The sequence below is a fragment of the Notamacropus eugenii genome, chromosome 4, assembly GCF_028372415.1.
Source record: "Notamacropus eugenii isolate mMacEug1 chromosome 4, mMacEug1.pri_v2, whole genome shotgun sequence".
Taxonomy (NCBI): domain Eukaryota; kingdom Metazoa; phylum Chordata; class Mammalia; order Diprotodontia; family Macropodidae; genus Notamacropus; species Notamacropus eugenii.
Genome location: NC_092875.1, coordinates 81,184,062 through 81,198,841, shown reverse-complemented (window position 1 = coordinate 81,198,841; position 14,780 = coordinate 81,184,062). Strand labels below are relative to the sequence as shown.

Genomic DNA, 14,780 nt, shown 5'->3' with positions numbered 1-14,780 from the left:
GTGGAAAGCAGGCCTGAGTAGTACACGAATATACCAGAGGTACCAGTCCTCCCTGAATGCCCTTACAATGAGCCCTCATTGCTCATAAATAGTTCTGGATCATAGATTCAGGGTGGAGAGGAGTCCTTGTGGTCAATCAGGAGTTGGAAGTGTCTAGTGCCAGGAATAGTAAGTATGTCACTATGTCACAGAGTGGGTGGTGGGATCTAAAGTGTAAGAATACTTGAAAGGAAGAAGCCAGAATGTAAAGAGTTTTAAAAGTCAGAGATTTTATATTTAATTCTGGGGGCAATGGGTAGCTTCCAGAGATGATTGAATAGAGGAGGAGAAAATTGGTCAGATCTGTATATGAGGAAGATTAATTTGATGGTTGAATGGAGGATATACTGGTGTAAGGAGATATTTGAGGCAGAAAGAACAACAAACTGGCTATCGCAATACTGTAGTCATGAGGTAATAAGGATCTGCACCACAATCAGCCAATAAACATTTATTAACTGTCTACTATGTTTCAGGCACTGTACTAAGTATCAGGGATACAAAAAAGAGACAAAAGACAGTCCCTACCCTTGAGGAATTTACAATATAATGAGGAGCTCACAATATAATGCCACCACCAAAGTGATAGCAGTGTCAGAGGAGGAAAGCAGGCATGTATGAGAGATGTTATGAAGGATTTGACAACTGATTAGATATGGGGGGGGGGGAATGAGAGAGAGTAAGGTCTTGAGGATGGCACTTGGGTTGAGAACCTGGTGGTACCCACCCATGGTAGTAGGATAGATAGGAAGAGGAGAGTTTGAGGAGGAAATAATGAGTTCAGTTTTGAACATGCTGAGTTGAAAATGTCTGAGACATTCAGTTCAAGAAGTCTAAGAGACAGTTGGAGATGCAAAACTAGAAATAAGCAGAATGGTTAGGTCTGGTTAAGTCAATTTGAAAATCAGTATAAAGATGATAATTAAATCCACGAAGCTGAGAATATCATAAACTCAAATAGCATAGAGGGAAAAGCAGACTCTGGGGACACTTGTGATTAGCAGGGGCACAGGGAGCAGGACAATCAGGAAAGACTAATGTCCCAAAAACCTATGGGGAAGAAAATATCAAGGAGAAATGTGTCATTGACAGTGTCAAAAGCAACAGACTGGCGAAGAAGAATGAGGATTGAAAAAAGATTATTGGATTAGGGTAGTTTACACACCACAGGTGTCAGAAAGAAATATGTGGGCTCCTGTTCTTACTATATCTTCAAAGTAAATATTTCTTTGTAAAAGCTAATTAGTGTTAATTGGACAAGTGGAACTTGGGTGTTGGTCACTGACAACTAGTAACACGTCAGAATGGGGACCCAGGCCAGTGGCATTAGAAAAAAAAACTCCAGACCCTTAAGGGTACTCCTAGGAGGCTCATGAGGAGATATAACTGACCTGACTCTGGGATAGTAATCCCAGAGTTTCCTCACTGCATTCACACATGTAGCAAGGCAGTCCACTACATGTAACATGTAACTTTATTTCTTGCCAGAAGAGGAAGTTAGAGGTTGGTCACTCTGCTCTCTTAAGAAAAAGCGGGGTTGGGGGGGGGGGGGGGGGGGGGCCAAGATGGCGGAGTAGAAAGACGCACATACACATAGCTCCGAACCCACAACCCGTAGAACGGCTACAGGGAAGTAACTCACGGCGAATTCTGCACCCAGAGGCCACGGAACATTGGAGCGAGGGAGATTTCTGTTCTGGAGAGACCTGCAAACCTCTCGCGGGAGGTCCTTCGCGCTGCGGACTGGGCGCCAGGACTGGGAGCTTAGTGCAGCCCTGTGCGGCTGCAGCACCGAGAGGAAAAGATCCGAGCAGGCTTCAGGGACGGGATCTCCAGCGACCGCACAAGTCCCTTCACCCACAGGTGACGGGGGTCGGTGAGAGAGTCTCTTTGGCGGGTCGAGAGGGGAGTGGGGTGCCCCCATAATTCAGGCCCCCCCAGGAGGTAGAAGCTGAGAGGCGGCTGCAGACCGGGGCTCCCCAAGTGGACGGGAGCCTGAATCCATCGTGGAAGGTCTGTGCATAAACCCCCTGAGGGAACTGAGCCTGAGAGGTGGCCCTGCCCCGACCTGACCACCTGAACATAATCTCATACTGAATAGCAGCCCTGCCCCCGCCAAAAGCCCTGAGGCTGGAAGCAGCATTTGAATCTCAGACCCCAAACGCTGGCTGGGAGGATCAGGAGGTGAGGTGGGTGTGAGGAAAATATTCAGAGGTCAAGTCACTGGCTGGGAAAATGCCCAGAAAAGGGAAAAGAAATAAGACTATAGAAGGTTACTTTCTTGGTGAACAGGCATTTCCTCCCTTCCTTTCTGATGAGGAAGAACAATGCTTACCATCAGGCAAAGACACAGAAATCAAGGCTTCTGTGTCCCAGCCCACTCAATGGGCTCAGGCCATGGAGAATCACAGCATGTCGACCTTTGGAGGGACCTTGAAAGAAACTGAGTCCAAGGCATTCCTAAATGAGAATACCCTCTACAACCCACATGTTCAGTGGTCACCAAGGCTTTGTTTAAAGACCACATCCCATGGCATCCCATGCCACTTTTGAGAAGTTTTAATTGTTAGGGAACTTTTCCTTCCCTCAAGCCTAGATGTAAGCCTCTTCATAACTTCAATCCTTTTTCTTCTGAGGTGAAGCAGAAAAAGCCTAATCCCTCTTCCAGGAAGAAAGCTATTCTAGGTGGCCCATTAGATAGAGTGCTGGACTTAGAGTCAGAACAGATTGAGTCCAGATTTGGATTCAGACATATACTAGCTGTGTTAGTAACTGAAGTAACAAGTGACTAAGTAACTAAAGTTACTGTGCAAGTAACTAAACCTACCTCAGTTTTCTTATCCATAAAAATGGGATAATAACAGCACTTACCTCCCAGGTTTGTTGGAAGGTTCAAAGGAGATCATATTTGTAAAGGGTTTGCAAATCTCAGTGATGTACAAATGTTAGCTATTATTATTACTATCATTATCATTATTATTATGTAACAGCCCTTAAAATACTCGTACAATAAATCCATTCTTGCCCAGGATAAACTCCCCAGTCTTTCCAATCAATCCTCAAATGGCATAATCTCAAGACCCTTCATCATCCTTGTTTTCCAACAAGATTGAAAATTACATTGTAGATAGATTATAGATAAGGTCTTTAACAGAAAGCTGAGGATTTTTAGTTTGGTCTTGAGGGCAATGGGGAGCCATTAAAAGTTTCTGATCTAGGAAATAATGTGATGAGAAAGCTTACTCAGCTAACTTGTAGTAGATGAAATGAAGGGGGAAGGAGTATGAGACAGTCAAGTGAAGGAAGGCCTCTGCTAAGATTAAGCCTGTGCGAATGGAAAGAAAGCAGTGAATACTCAGAGAAGCATTAAGGATAAGTGAAAAGAACTCAACGTCTGATTGGTGTTTACTGATAATGTAACAGGTTGTCTGTACTGATGAGAACCCTGTGTAATGTTCACAGTCCTCATGTGAGTAGAGATTCTTTGAATCCAATTGACCTGCCCCTCCCCAGCTTCACCTCTATGTCATGGTTTTTGTAGCATGATCTCCCTGGGATGCACCACTGTGTATCCCAGTTACACCATGATTGATGTCCCAACTAAAACCCCACCTTCCTTAACTCTGTCTACTCTCTCTTCATTCTTCTCACAATGCCAATGTCCTTTGATGTGGGATTCTTAGGTAGAAGAGAGGAGACTTCATAGAAGACACCTGTGTCCCACCTTTAGACCATGTGAACTACTTCCACCCCTAGCATTCAAGCCTCACTTGTAGATAAGGACCCTCCTCCTATTCTTCCACTGAAGTGTCTATCATCAAAAGTCATTTTTTCTTGTTAGTCAGTAGTTTTATAATATGAAGGTCCTGAGTATCTTAAATCCCCTTAAACTTCATTATTACCCTCCCTCCTCCCTCTCAAATCTTCAGTCTTTCCTATCCCTGATTTTCTCTGCACTTACAAAGATGCATAGGTTTCCATAAGTCAAGGGGAGGAGGGAAGAATCCTTTCACATATCCTTTCCACCCAATACAGTTATTATTCCACTTGTCCACCCACTTTTCTAGCCAAATTAAATCTCTTGAACTAAGCATCATTAAAGATAGCATAGTTAGTGAAATGTTGCCAAGTCTTGTCAATTCAACCTCCTTAATCTCTTGCATCTACTCTCTTCTCTCTAGTCACAATTCTAAGACCCTAGTTCATGTCTTCATCTCATCTCACCTGAACTATTATAAATAGTCTCCTAATTGGTCTCCCCATATCTAGTCTTTCTCCTCTCCAATCCATCTTCCATATCATCACAACATCCATCTTCCACACAGCTGCCAAGGCCTTATTCTTAAAATACAGTTCTAACCACATTCCCAGTTGCTCTCTTTTGCCTACAGGATAAAACACAGATTCCTCTGGCATCTGAAACACTTCATGACCTGGCTCCAGACTACTATTCCATGCTTATTTCACATCATTCTCCTTCCTGTACTCTGCAGTCCTATCAAACTGACCTGTTTGCTCTCCTCCATACACAACATTCAACTAACCATCTCTGTGCTGCTAAATAGCTTCTCTGCTACGCCTGTAATGCTCCTTCATTACCTCTCCCTCATAGAATCTCTAGCTTCCTTCGAAGCTCAGTTCAAGTGTCACTTCCTCCAGGAAGCCTTTCCTGATTTCCCCCTACCCCAAATGCCATTTGCTGCTGTCCTCCCTCTGGTTATTACTTTGTATCTATTTTGTATATATTATGTGCAACAGAACTGATGGGTGAAGGGGCTGGAATATTTTCTCCCACTAAGAAACCCCAGTTCTGCATTCATGAGGACCAGGTTCAGTCACAGGGAAACCTAGCCAAAACAGAGAAGAGTCAGGCTTTTTCTTGTCTCTGGCTCATTATAGCCCAACCTGGACTTGTCTGAGGACAATCATTTACATAAATCTTACATTTGGCCCATATCTACAGTCTCCTCAAAAGGCATAAACAGTTTCCTTTCTAGAAAAGCATTCAATGTACAAGGTAAATCAGGTATAGGACAGCTATTCATTTCTTCTACCACAAAAAAAATGCTTAAAAGATTAAATTAAAGATTTACAAACATACATTGACAAAGACATGAAACTGTGACCTGTGAGTCCTATGATACTCTCCTGGATGTTTGATGCCTAAACCCACTGAAATGTGAAAAACTTTGTGGGACTGATGGACAAACATTTCTCTTACACTTCAGCTCCACACTGTTCAAACAATTCACCTAGAGTCCATATCTTCTGAAAAGCCAGAGCATGGCTTGGGTTCATCCTGCTGTCAGTGGTCATCTTCTCCTCTGAGAAGCTTTCTAAGAGCTTCAAGGAGCACCTTCTGCAGGACAGCTGACACTGACTGTGGAACCAGAAACTCCTGAAATTCAAGGCCACCACTCCTGAAAAGTCTTTTAGGATTAACTGTCTGATAACCTATGCTCATGCAAAATATGTGTATGTTTGTCTTTCGTTGTTGAAGATGACCATGAAATCAGAGAAATGATGACATGACTTGCCCTTGACTTTGTTTTGAGTGAGGGAGGCCTGTGCAGGTCACCAGCCTCACTTCTCCTCCAGAGCATCTGAATCCAGTGACCAGATATTCATCAGGATGACTGGAGATGACCCAGGATAAGGCAATTGGGGTTAAGTGACTTGCCCAAGGTCACACAGCTAGTGCGTGTCAAGTGTCTGAAGTGAGATTTGAACTTAGGTCCTCCTGACCTCTGCACTGGTGCTCTAGTCACTGCACCACCTATGGAAAATAACACAAAGCAAAACAGAGAGCTGAGACATTATGATCCAGCCTCAATGTCATTGAGGCAAGGAGTGAGGAAAGGAACAAAAAATTTCTTCCATCCCTTACAGGAAGTCCAAGGGAGAACTGTCAAAGGACCAAATATCACATTCAGATGAGAGTGGAAATTGTCTCTCCCTCTAAAGTCTCATCCCCACTGAATGATGCCCAGTTTTGACATAGCCCTCCTGCCTTGTCATGTGGGGCATGAGGCAAAAATGGCAGCTAGGGACCAACCAGAAACCTCTAATTGTTTGGTCTTTAGCAAGAGGCCAAAGAGCATCTCTCATCAAAAGAAGAGATTTGTCATGGAGCAGATCTATCCCCACACATGCTCCATAGGATTATATTTTTATTTAATTTTCTGTGTATTTTCCCCAGTAGAAGGTAAACTTCCTGAGGGCAGGGATTATTTTGTTTTTGTCTTTGTGTCCTCAGTTTCCATGACTGTACTTGGTATAACACAGGTGCTTAACAAATATTTATTGAATTTGGAGTCAGAAGTCCTGTGTTCAAATCCCAGCTATGATATTTACTACCTGTATGAAACTGGATATATTACCTTGATTCTCAAGACCTCGGTTCCTTTATCTGTAAAATTACAAGTTTGAGCTAGCTGGTGTCTGAGGATCCTTCCAGCTCTAAATCTATTATTATCAACTATGTGTAACATGTAATAGCATAGCCACTTGTAGTTTCTTTCTCATGCCAATATGCCCTCATATTGGTTGATCTGGGTGCCCAGAAAAATTTTTTCATCATAGAGCTTCTCCTCAGACTCAGGGTTGTAGGAGTAACCTCATTCTGGGAAAATATTCCTTATTCACCACTGTAGCTTTCAAACCTCTACTTGTGTTCTTCCATTTTTAAGAAATCAGTCCATCACAATGACACCATTAGACCTTCAAGAGAAGCATTTATTTAATGATGAGGCATATAAAGTAAATACAGTAATAATCAATACATAGTAGAACATTCATATACCTAAGCCACACTCTCCCAGTAATATACTTAAGGTCCAAAGGGAGAGTGGACACTGACAGAAACCTAGCAAGGAGGAACAAGAAGACTCTGTGCTGAGGGCAGTTCACCACTTTGGACAACTATAGACTTTGATGTCCTTGGTTCATTTAGGAATAATCTTCACCACACAAAGCCACTCTTCTATTCCCTTTCTGGTCTTCCCCTCTCTCCTGCTTGGCAAATCTTCTCCTCTTCTAGTAATCTCCTAAACTGATAAAATAGTGACAGCTTAACTTCTTGATCATGTGAACAATAATATGGAAGAATAACTGTTTTCTCTGGTCCTCACAACCTCTCAAATCTCTCTGATATAGGAATTACATACAAGTAATAAAATAAGTTCAACTATTTCCATGGTCTAGGCCATCAAGAACCTAAAAGAGGTAAAAACTTGATGAACTAACAACAAAAAAGAATCTCATAAGGACCATGTGCCTAATAGCATTCAGAACCTCTTAGGGAAGGTCTGCTCTAAGCTACTTAAACATAGGGTGAGATCCTAGAGCACCACACCTCAAGCTGCTATTACTCTGAAGATGAAGAATGACCACTGGTACTGTGATGACAGAAACAGCACTCACTTAAGAGGAAATAAACTTGATAGGTCTTGTTCCCTTACTTGTTTCAAGTAGAACCAATGAGTATAATAATGTAAGGCATTTTTCCTTTTATATGTGAGCAGTGTGGTTGCAGAAAAGGGCAGAAAAATAATTTCAGCATGAAGAAAAAGAAATAAATCATTTTGTAAAGTAATTATGATGCTGCCCCTTTCATATGCACTTTGGTGAGTGAAAAAGTTAGAAAAAACAACTTTTATGTACCAAAACCATAAAATTCATGTGTGAAGAAATATTGTTTTCAGATAAAATATGAAAAGTTTCATTTTAGAAAAGGGCAAGGAAAGAACTTTTGCATAAAGGAAAAGGAGGATTATGAAGGATATAACATGCTGCCTCCTTTCATATGTGAATTTGGTGATTCTAAGGGACACACAAAAATTTGGGACATTAAAAATTATGAAATTCATGTGTGAAGAGAGAATTTTAAGTAAAATGCAGGAGACACAGACTATCAGGAACACTGAGTAGAGAACTGGAGGGACTAATATGAGGACAGAGAAAAGAATGCAGCTGCAGAGTATTATGGTCCATCAGCTAATTTATGTGTGATTGTTTTTAAAGCTCGAAAAATTGAAATTCACAAAACAATAAACCAAATAACTGGACATCATGTGATTATTGCATAATGACTTGTTTTCATAACTAACAAAAGGTAGATTTTCTGAATATAACATGAAAATGGGGATAATGTTAATATGTACCTTCTAGATTTGTTGTCAAGATCAAATAAGATAACACATGTACAGCACTCTACAAGGCTTAAAGTGCTATTATTACTAACTACTATGATTGTGCAAGCTATTTTCCATCATAAAGGAAAGACAGGTCACGAAATACCAGGAGACTCTAATTTGAACTATTGAGAGTAGTAAAGAATCAGTCTGTCAATAAACATGAATGAAGCACTTTCACAATGTACAAGAAGCTGTGCTAAGTTCTGAGGATACAAAGAAAATTGTTTCTGATCTCAGGGAACTCACATTCTAATTGAGGAGATAACACGAAACTTTTATGTATATGCAAGATAGATGCAGAATAGATGGAAGGTAATCTTAGAGGGAAAGCATGAGCAATAAGGTAAGAGAGAAGGAGGAGAACAGGAAAGTCTCCTGAAGAAGATAGGTTTTGCACTAAGTTTTGAAAGAAGTCAGGGAAACAAGGAATTGGCAGGTTAGAAGGAGAGCATGGCCAACATGAAGGAAAAATAATGCAAAAGCGTGGGGTTAGAAGATGGGATACTACGTGCAAGAAACAAACAGACCTATGTAGCTGGATCAGATTGGAAAGATAAGAAGGGACCTGGTTGTGAAGGACTTTATGTACCAAGCAAAGGACTTCGTGTTTGATACTTACTGTAACATAGTCAGAACTGTGCTTTAGGAAAATCACTTTGGTAGCTGACAGGAAGAAAGATTGGAATAAGGAGAGACCTGAAGCAGGGAGACCAATTTAAAATTATTTGAAATGTTGAAGCATGAGGGAAATGAGGAACCTGTACTGGGGTGATAGTTATGTAAGTACAGAGAAAGGAATATAAATAAGAGATACTGTGAGGGTAAAAATGAAAAGACATGGCAGTAGTATGTATGGGATGAGTGAGAATGAAAAGTAGAGAATCACACCAAGGCTGTGAGCTTTGTTGACTGGTACAATGGCTCTACTCTCAACAGTAATAGAGAAATTAGGAAGAGGAGAGAGTTTTGGAGGAAAGGTAATGAGTTCTGTTTTGGATGTGTTGAGTTTGAGATGTCTATAAAACATCCAGTGTAAGATATTTAAAAGGAATGTGGTGATAGAGGACTGGAGCTCAGGAGAGAAATTAAATTGATCTTGGAATTAGTTGCATAGATATAATAATGGAACCTGTTGGGAATTGATGAAATCACCAAATGATATATTACAGGAGAAGAGAAGAGGGCTCAGGACAGAGCCTTGGAAAACAGTTAATGACCATGAGCTGGATGAAAATTCAGCAAAGGAGACAGAGAAAGAGCAGTCAGACATAGAAGGAGACCTAGGAAAGTGCAGTCATAAAAACAGAAAGTAGAGAAGGAAGCAGGAGAAGGTAATTGTGCCTATCAGAGGCTATGGAAAGGGCAAGAAGGATGAAGAATGGCAATCAAGAAATGATTGGTGGGGTTCAGAGACAAGATGGCAGAGCAGAAAGATGTACATATACTAGCTCTCCCCACACAGCCCATAAAATACCTGTAAAGAAAGATTCTCAACAAATTTTGGAGCAGCAGAAGTGGAGAACAACAGAGTGGAGGAGATTTCCAGCCCAGGGTGACCTGAAAGGCTGGCGGGAAACATCTGTCCCATGGGACATGGAGTGGAGCCTAGCCCAGCCTTGGCCATGGCTCGACTCTGGGAGGAGGAAACAAGCAGGCCTTGGGGCAGAATTCCCAGTTGCAGTAGCAGTGGTTCACAGATCCCTCAACCCACAGGCGCCAAAGGTCAGTGACAGGGTTTTTTCAGGTGGTCAAGAAGGGAGAAGGTCCTTCCCATAGCTCTGGTCTCAGGCAGCGGCCCCAGAGGCCACATCATGCAGGTGGCAGCAGTTCCTACAGCAGCCCGCATCCACTGTTGGATTGTAAAACCTCTGGGGGCACTGAGCAGCTGATTCTTACCTCAGCCATGTGTAGAGGCCCTGCAGCAGCTAATCTTTATCTCACACCGAATGGCAGCCCTGCCCCCACAGCTTATCTGAATCTCAGCCCCCAGTGCTGGCTTGGTGGAACCGGAGGTGAGGCAGTTGTGAAGAGAAAACTCTACTAAGATTCTGGGAACAAAAATCTCTTCTTGCTCCCAAAACAGTGTACATGCTTGATTGTGCCACCTTGGAGGAACTGAGATCTTACAGATCCCCAGAGTATATCCTATTCTTGACAAAAGACCCAAAAGTCAAGTAATTGGTTGGGAAAATGCTCAAAAAAGGGAAAAAAATAAGACTATAAAAGGTTACTTTCTTGGTGAACAGATATCCTCCTATCCTTTCCAATGAGAAAGAACAATGCTTACCATCAAGGAAAGACATAAAAGTCAAGACTTTTGTTTCCCAGAACCCTAATCCTAAATGCACTCTGTATCCCAAACATACAAGATAAATACTCAATGATCTCAGGCCATGGAAGAGCTCAAAAAGGATTTTGAAAATCAAGTAAGAGAGGTGGAGGAAAAACTGGGAAGAGAAATGAGAGAGATGCAAAAAAATCATGAAAAGCAGGTCAACAGCTTGCTAAAGGGGACCCAAAAAAATGCTGAAGAAAATACTATCTTTAAAAATAGGCTAACTCAATTGGCAAAAGAGGTTCAAAAAGCCAATGAGGAGAAGAATGCTTTAAAAAGCAAAATTAGCCAAATGGAAAAGGAGGTTCAAAAGCTCACTGAAGAAAATAGTTCTTTCAAAATTAGAATGGAACAGATAGAGGCTAATGACTTTATTAGAAATCAAGAAATCACAAAACCAAAAGAATGAAAAAATGGAAGATAATGTGAAATATCTCATTGGAAAAACAACTGACCTGGAGAATAGACCCAGAAGAAACAATTTTAAAATTATGGGACCACCTGAAAGTTATGACCAAAAAAGAGCCTAGACATCATCTTTCATGAAATTATGAAGGAAAATTGCCCTGATATTCTAGAACCAGGGGGCAAAATAAATATTGAAAGAATCCACCAATCACCTCCTGAAAGAGATCCAAAAAGAGAAACTCCTAAGAACATTATAGCCAAATTCCAGAGTTCCCAGGTCAAGGAGAAAATATTGCAAGCAGCTAGAAAAAAACAATTTGAGTATTGTGGAAATACAATCAGAATAACACAAGATCTAACAGCTTCAACATTAAGGGATCAAAGGGAATGGAATATGATATTCCAGAAGTCAAAGGAACTAGGACTAAAACCAAGAATCACCTACCCAGCAAAACCGAGTACAATCCTTCAGGGGGAAAAATGATTTTTCAATGAAATAGAGGACCTTGAAGCATTCTTGATGAAAAGACCAGAGCTGAAAAGAAAATTTGACTTTCAAACACAAGAATGAAGAGAAGCACGAAAAGGTAAACAGCAAAGAGAAGTCATAAGGGACTTACTAAAATTGAACTGTTTACATTCCTACATGGAAAGACAATATTTCAATATTATTGAAACTTTTTTCAGTATCTGGGTAGTTGGTGGGATTACATACACACACACACACACACGCATACACAGAGAGAGAGAGAGAGAGAGCACAAGGTGAGTTGAATAGGATGGCATCATATCTAAAAAAGTGAAATCAAGGGGTGAGAGAGGAATAAATTGGGAGGAGAAAGGGAGAAATGGAATGGGGCAAATTATCTCTCATAAAAGAGGCAAGTAAAAGACTTTTCAGTGGAGGGAAAAACGGGGGAGGTGAGAGAGAAAACATGAAGCTTACTCTCATCACATTTGACTCAAGGATAGAATAAAATGCACATTCATTTTGATAAGAAAACCTATCTTACAATACAGGAAAGTGGGGGAGAAGGGGATAAACAAGGTGGGGGGGATGATGGAAGGGAGGGCAATGGGAGGAGGGAGCAATTAGAAGTCAACACTCTTGGGGAGGGACAAGGTCAAAAGAGAGAATAGAAGAAATGGGGGGCAGGGTAGGATGGAGGGAAATATAGTTAGTCTTACACAACATGACTATTGTGGAAGTCATTTGCAAAACTACACTTGTATAGCCTATACTGAATTGCCTGCCTTCCCAATGGGGATGGGTGGGAAAGGAGGAAGGAAGAGAAGTTGGAACTCAAAGTTTGAGGAAGAACTGTTGAGTATTATTCTTGCATACAGCTGGAAAATAAGAAATACAGGTAATGGGGTATAGAAATTTATCTTGCCCTACAGGACAAGAGAGAAGATGGGGATAAGAGAGGGAGAGATGGTAGAATGGAGGGCTGATTTGTGATAGGGGTAATTAGAATGCTCGGAGTTTTGGGGTGGGGGAGGCGAGAGATGGGGACAAAATTTGGAACTCAAAATTTTGTGGAAATGAATGTTGAAAACTTAAATAAAAAAATTTAGAAAAAAGAAATGATTGGTAATTTTGAAGAACCTATTTGCAGTTGAATGATGAGGTTTAGTAGGGAGATTACAGAAGATTTAGAGTGAGAGTAAATGACTGAAGGCAACAAATGTAGATGACTTTCTCAAGGAGTTTAACCAAGAAAGGGAATGGGGTGGGGCAGAGAAAGGATGGGACAATAGCTAATTGGGCTAACTAGATCAAGTAATCATTTTTAAAGGATAGGGAAGACATGGGTATGGTTAGAGGCATCAGGGAAGCAGCCAACCAATAAAAGAGATTGAAGAATAGAGACAAAGTGGGGATAATAGTGGGAGCAATCTGCAGAAGAAGATGGGAAACAATCTAGAGTCCATATAAAGAGGCAAGTCTTGGCAAAAAAAAAGAAGAAGGGTTACTTCTTTGTTAGAGACAAGAGGTGAAAGAAATGCCAGAAACATTACCAAATGATTGAGACGAGGAGGGAAGAAGCCGAATGTCTTGGCAAATGGCACAGCAGGAGAGTAATTAAGAACCCAACTGGACAGCAACCAAGAAGATACCAGTATTCAGTTTCCTAAAAGGCTTCAGCTATTGTACGTGAGAAGCTGTAAAGTGAAAGAGACATCTATAGCTTTATGTACTGGCTGAAGATTATGTTAAGCAGTCTGCTGATTCCAGGAGAACGAAACTATTCTACAATTTCAACTATTGCCCTTCAGCATTCTCTATATGAGTGAGATGAAACCTTTTAGCAGCGTTTATTGCTCATTAGTGCCCTCCCTAGTCTGAAAGGGGAAAGCAAAGGTAGGAAATGAAGGCTTTGTAACTGCTTTGCTGTATAGAAAGAGAATAGAATCTGATTGGACAATGTGTGTGTGTGTGTGTGTGTGTGTGTGTGTGTGTGTGTTCATCCTTCATTGCCAAAGAAGACCATGCCATCAGAGAAACAATTACATGACTTGCACTTCACTGTTTTTTTGAGTGAGGAAGGGTTGTGCAGGTCACCAGCCTCACTTCTCCAGAGCCACCTGAATCCAGTAACCAGATATTCATCAAGATGACTAGAGATGACCCAGGATGAACCAGCTGGGGTTAAGTGACTTATCCAAGGTCACACAGCTATTGACAATGTAGTGTCCTGATGAGTGAAGAGATGGGTTTTTCTGTAATGCCTAGAGAATGATCCTAATGAGCTTTGTGGGTTTCTGGCTTAGTGGAACTGCTAGCCAATACAATACCGTAACACTTCCTCAGAGTCCTTTTAATGGTGATTGTAAATTAAAAGAGATTGTCACTAGTTCTTTCTTTAAAAAATAATGACTTGTAGGTCTGTATCCCAAAGAGATAAAAATGGGAAAAGGACACATGTACAAAAAATATTTATAGCACCTCTTTTTGTAGTAGAAAAGACTTGGAAATTGAGGGGATGCCCATCAATTGGTGAATGTCTGAACAAGTTGCAGTATATGAATGTAGTGGAATATTATTGTTCCATGAGAAATGATGAGTGGACAGACTTCAGAAAAACTGGGAAGATTTACTTGAATTGATGCTGGGTGAAGTGAGCAGAACCAGGAGAACATTGCACATAGTAACAGCAACATTGTTTGATGACCTACTTTGATAGACTTGGCTTTTCTCTGCAATGCAGTGATCTAAGACAATTCCAAAAGACTGAAGATGGAAAATGCTATCCACATCCAGAGAATGAAGTATGGAGTCTGAATGCATGTCAAAAACATACCATTTTCTCTCTTTTTTTGTTTTTTTTTCTTATTGTTTTTCCCTTTGGTCCTGATTCTTTACAACATGACTAATGTAGAAATATGTTTTATATGATTGTAAAAGAGAAAAAGAGGACAAAATAACTTAACTTGGTCAATATATCAAAAGTCTGAAAATATGTGCAATGTGCTACATCTGTGGACCCACCATGTTTGCAAATGAGTGAGGTAGGTGTGTCTTCTCATTTTCCCTCTTTTGAACCATGTTTGTTCTTTTTCCAAAGTTTCAGTTCCAAATTCTCTCCCTTCCCCTTCTCATCCTCCACCCATTGAGAAAGCAAGCAGCATAATATCCATTATGCATGTGAAGTCATGCAAAAACATAGTTCTGTATTAGCCATATTGCAACCAAAAAAGTAAGAAAAATAAAGACAACATAAAAATACTTCAATATGCACTTAGAGTTTATCCATTCTCTCCGGAGGTGATTAGTATTTTTCCTCATGAGTCCTTTGGGA

General features: G+C 40.8%; 1 protein-coding gene across 1 annotated transcript in view; it reads right to left on the bottom strand.

Moving 5' to 3' along the window:
- The window catches only part of LOC140500183 (uncharacterized), a 42,642-nt gene that overhangs the window by 12,879 nt on the left and 14,983 nt on the right, over positions 1-14,780 (bottom strand). The window contains exon 3 of the mRNA XM_072602537.1: positions 5,855-5,867. Within this exon, the coding sequence (XP_072458638.1) occupies positions 5,855-5,867 (13 nt within the window). The remainder of the gene's footprint in view (positions 1-5,854; positions 5,868-14,780) is intronic.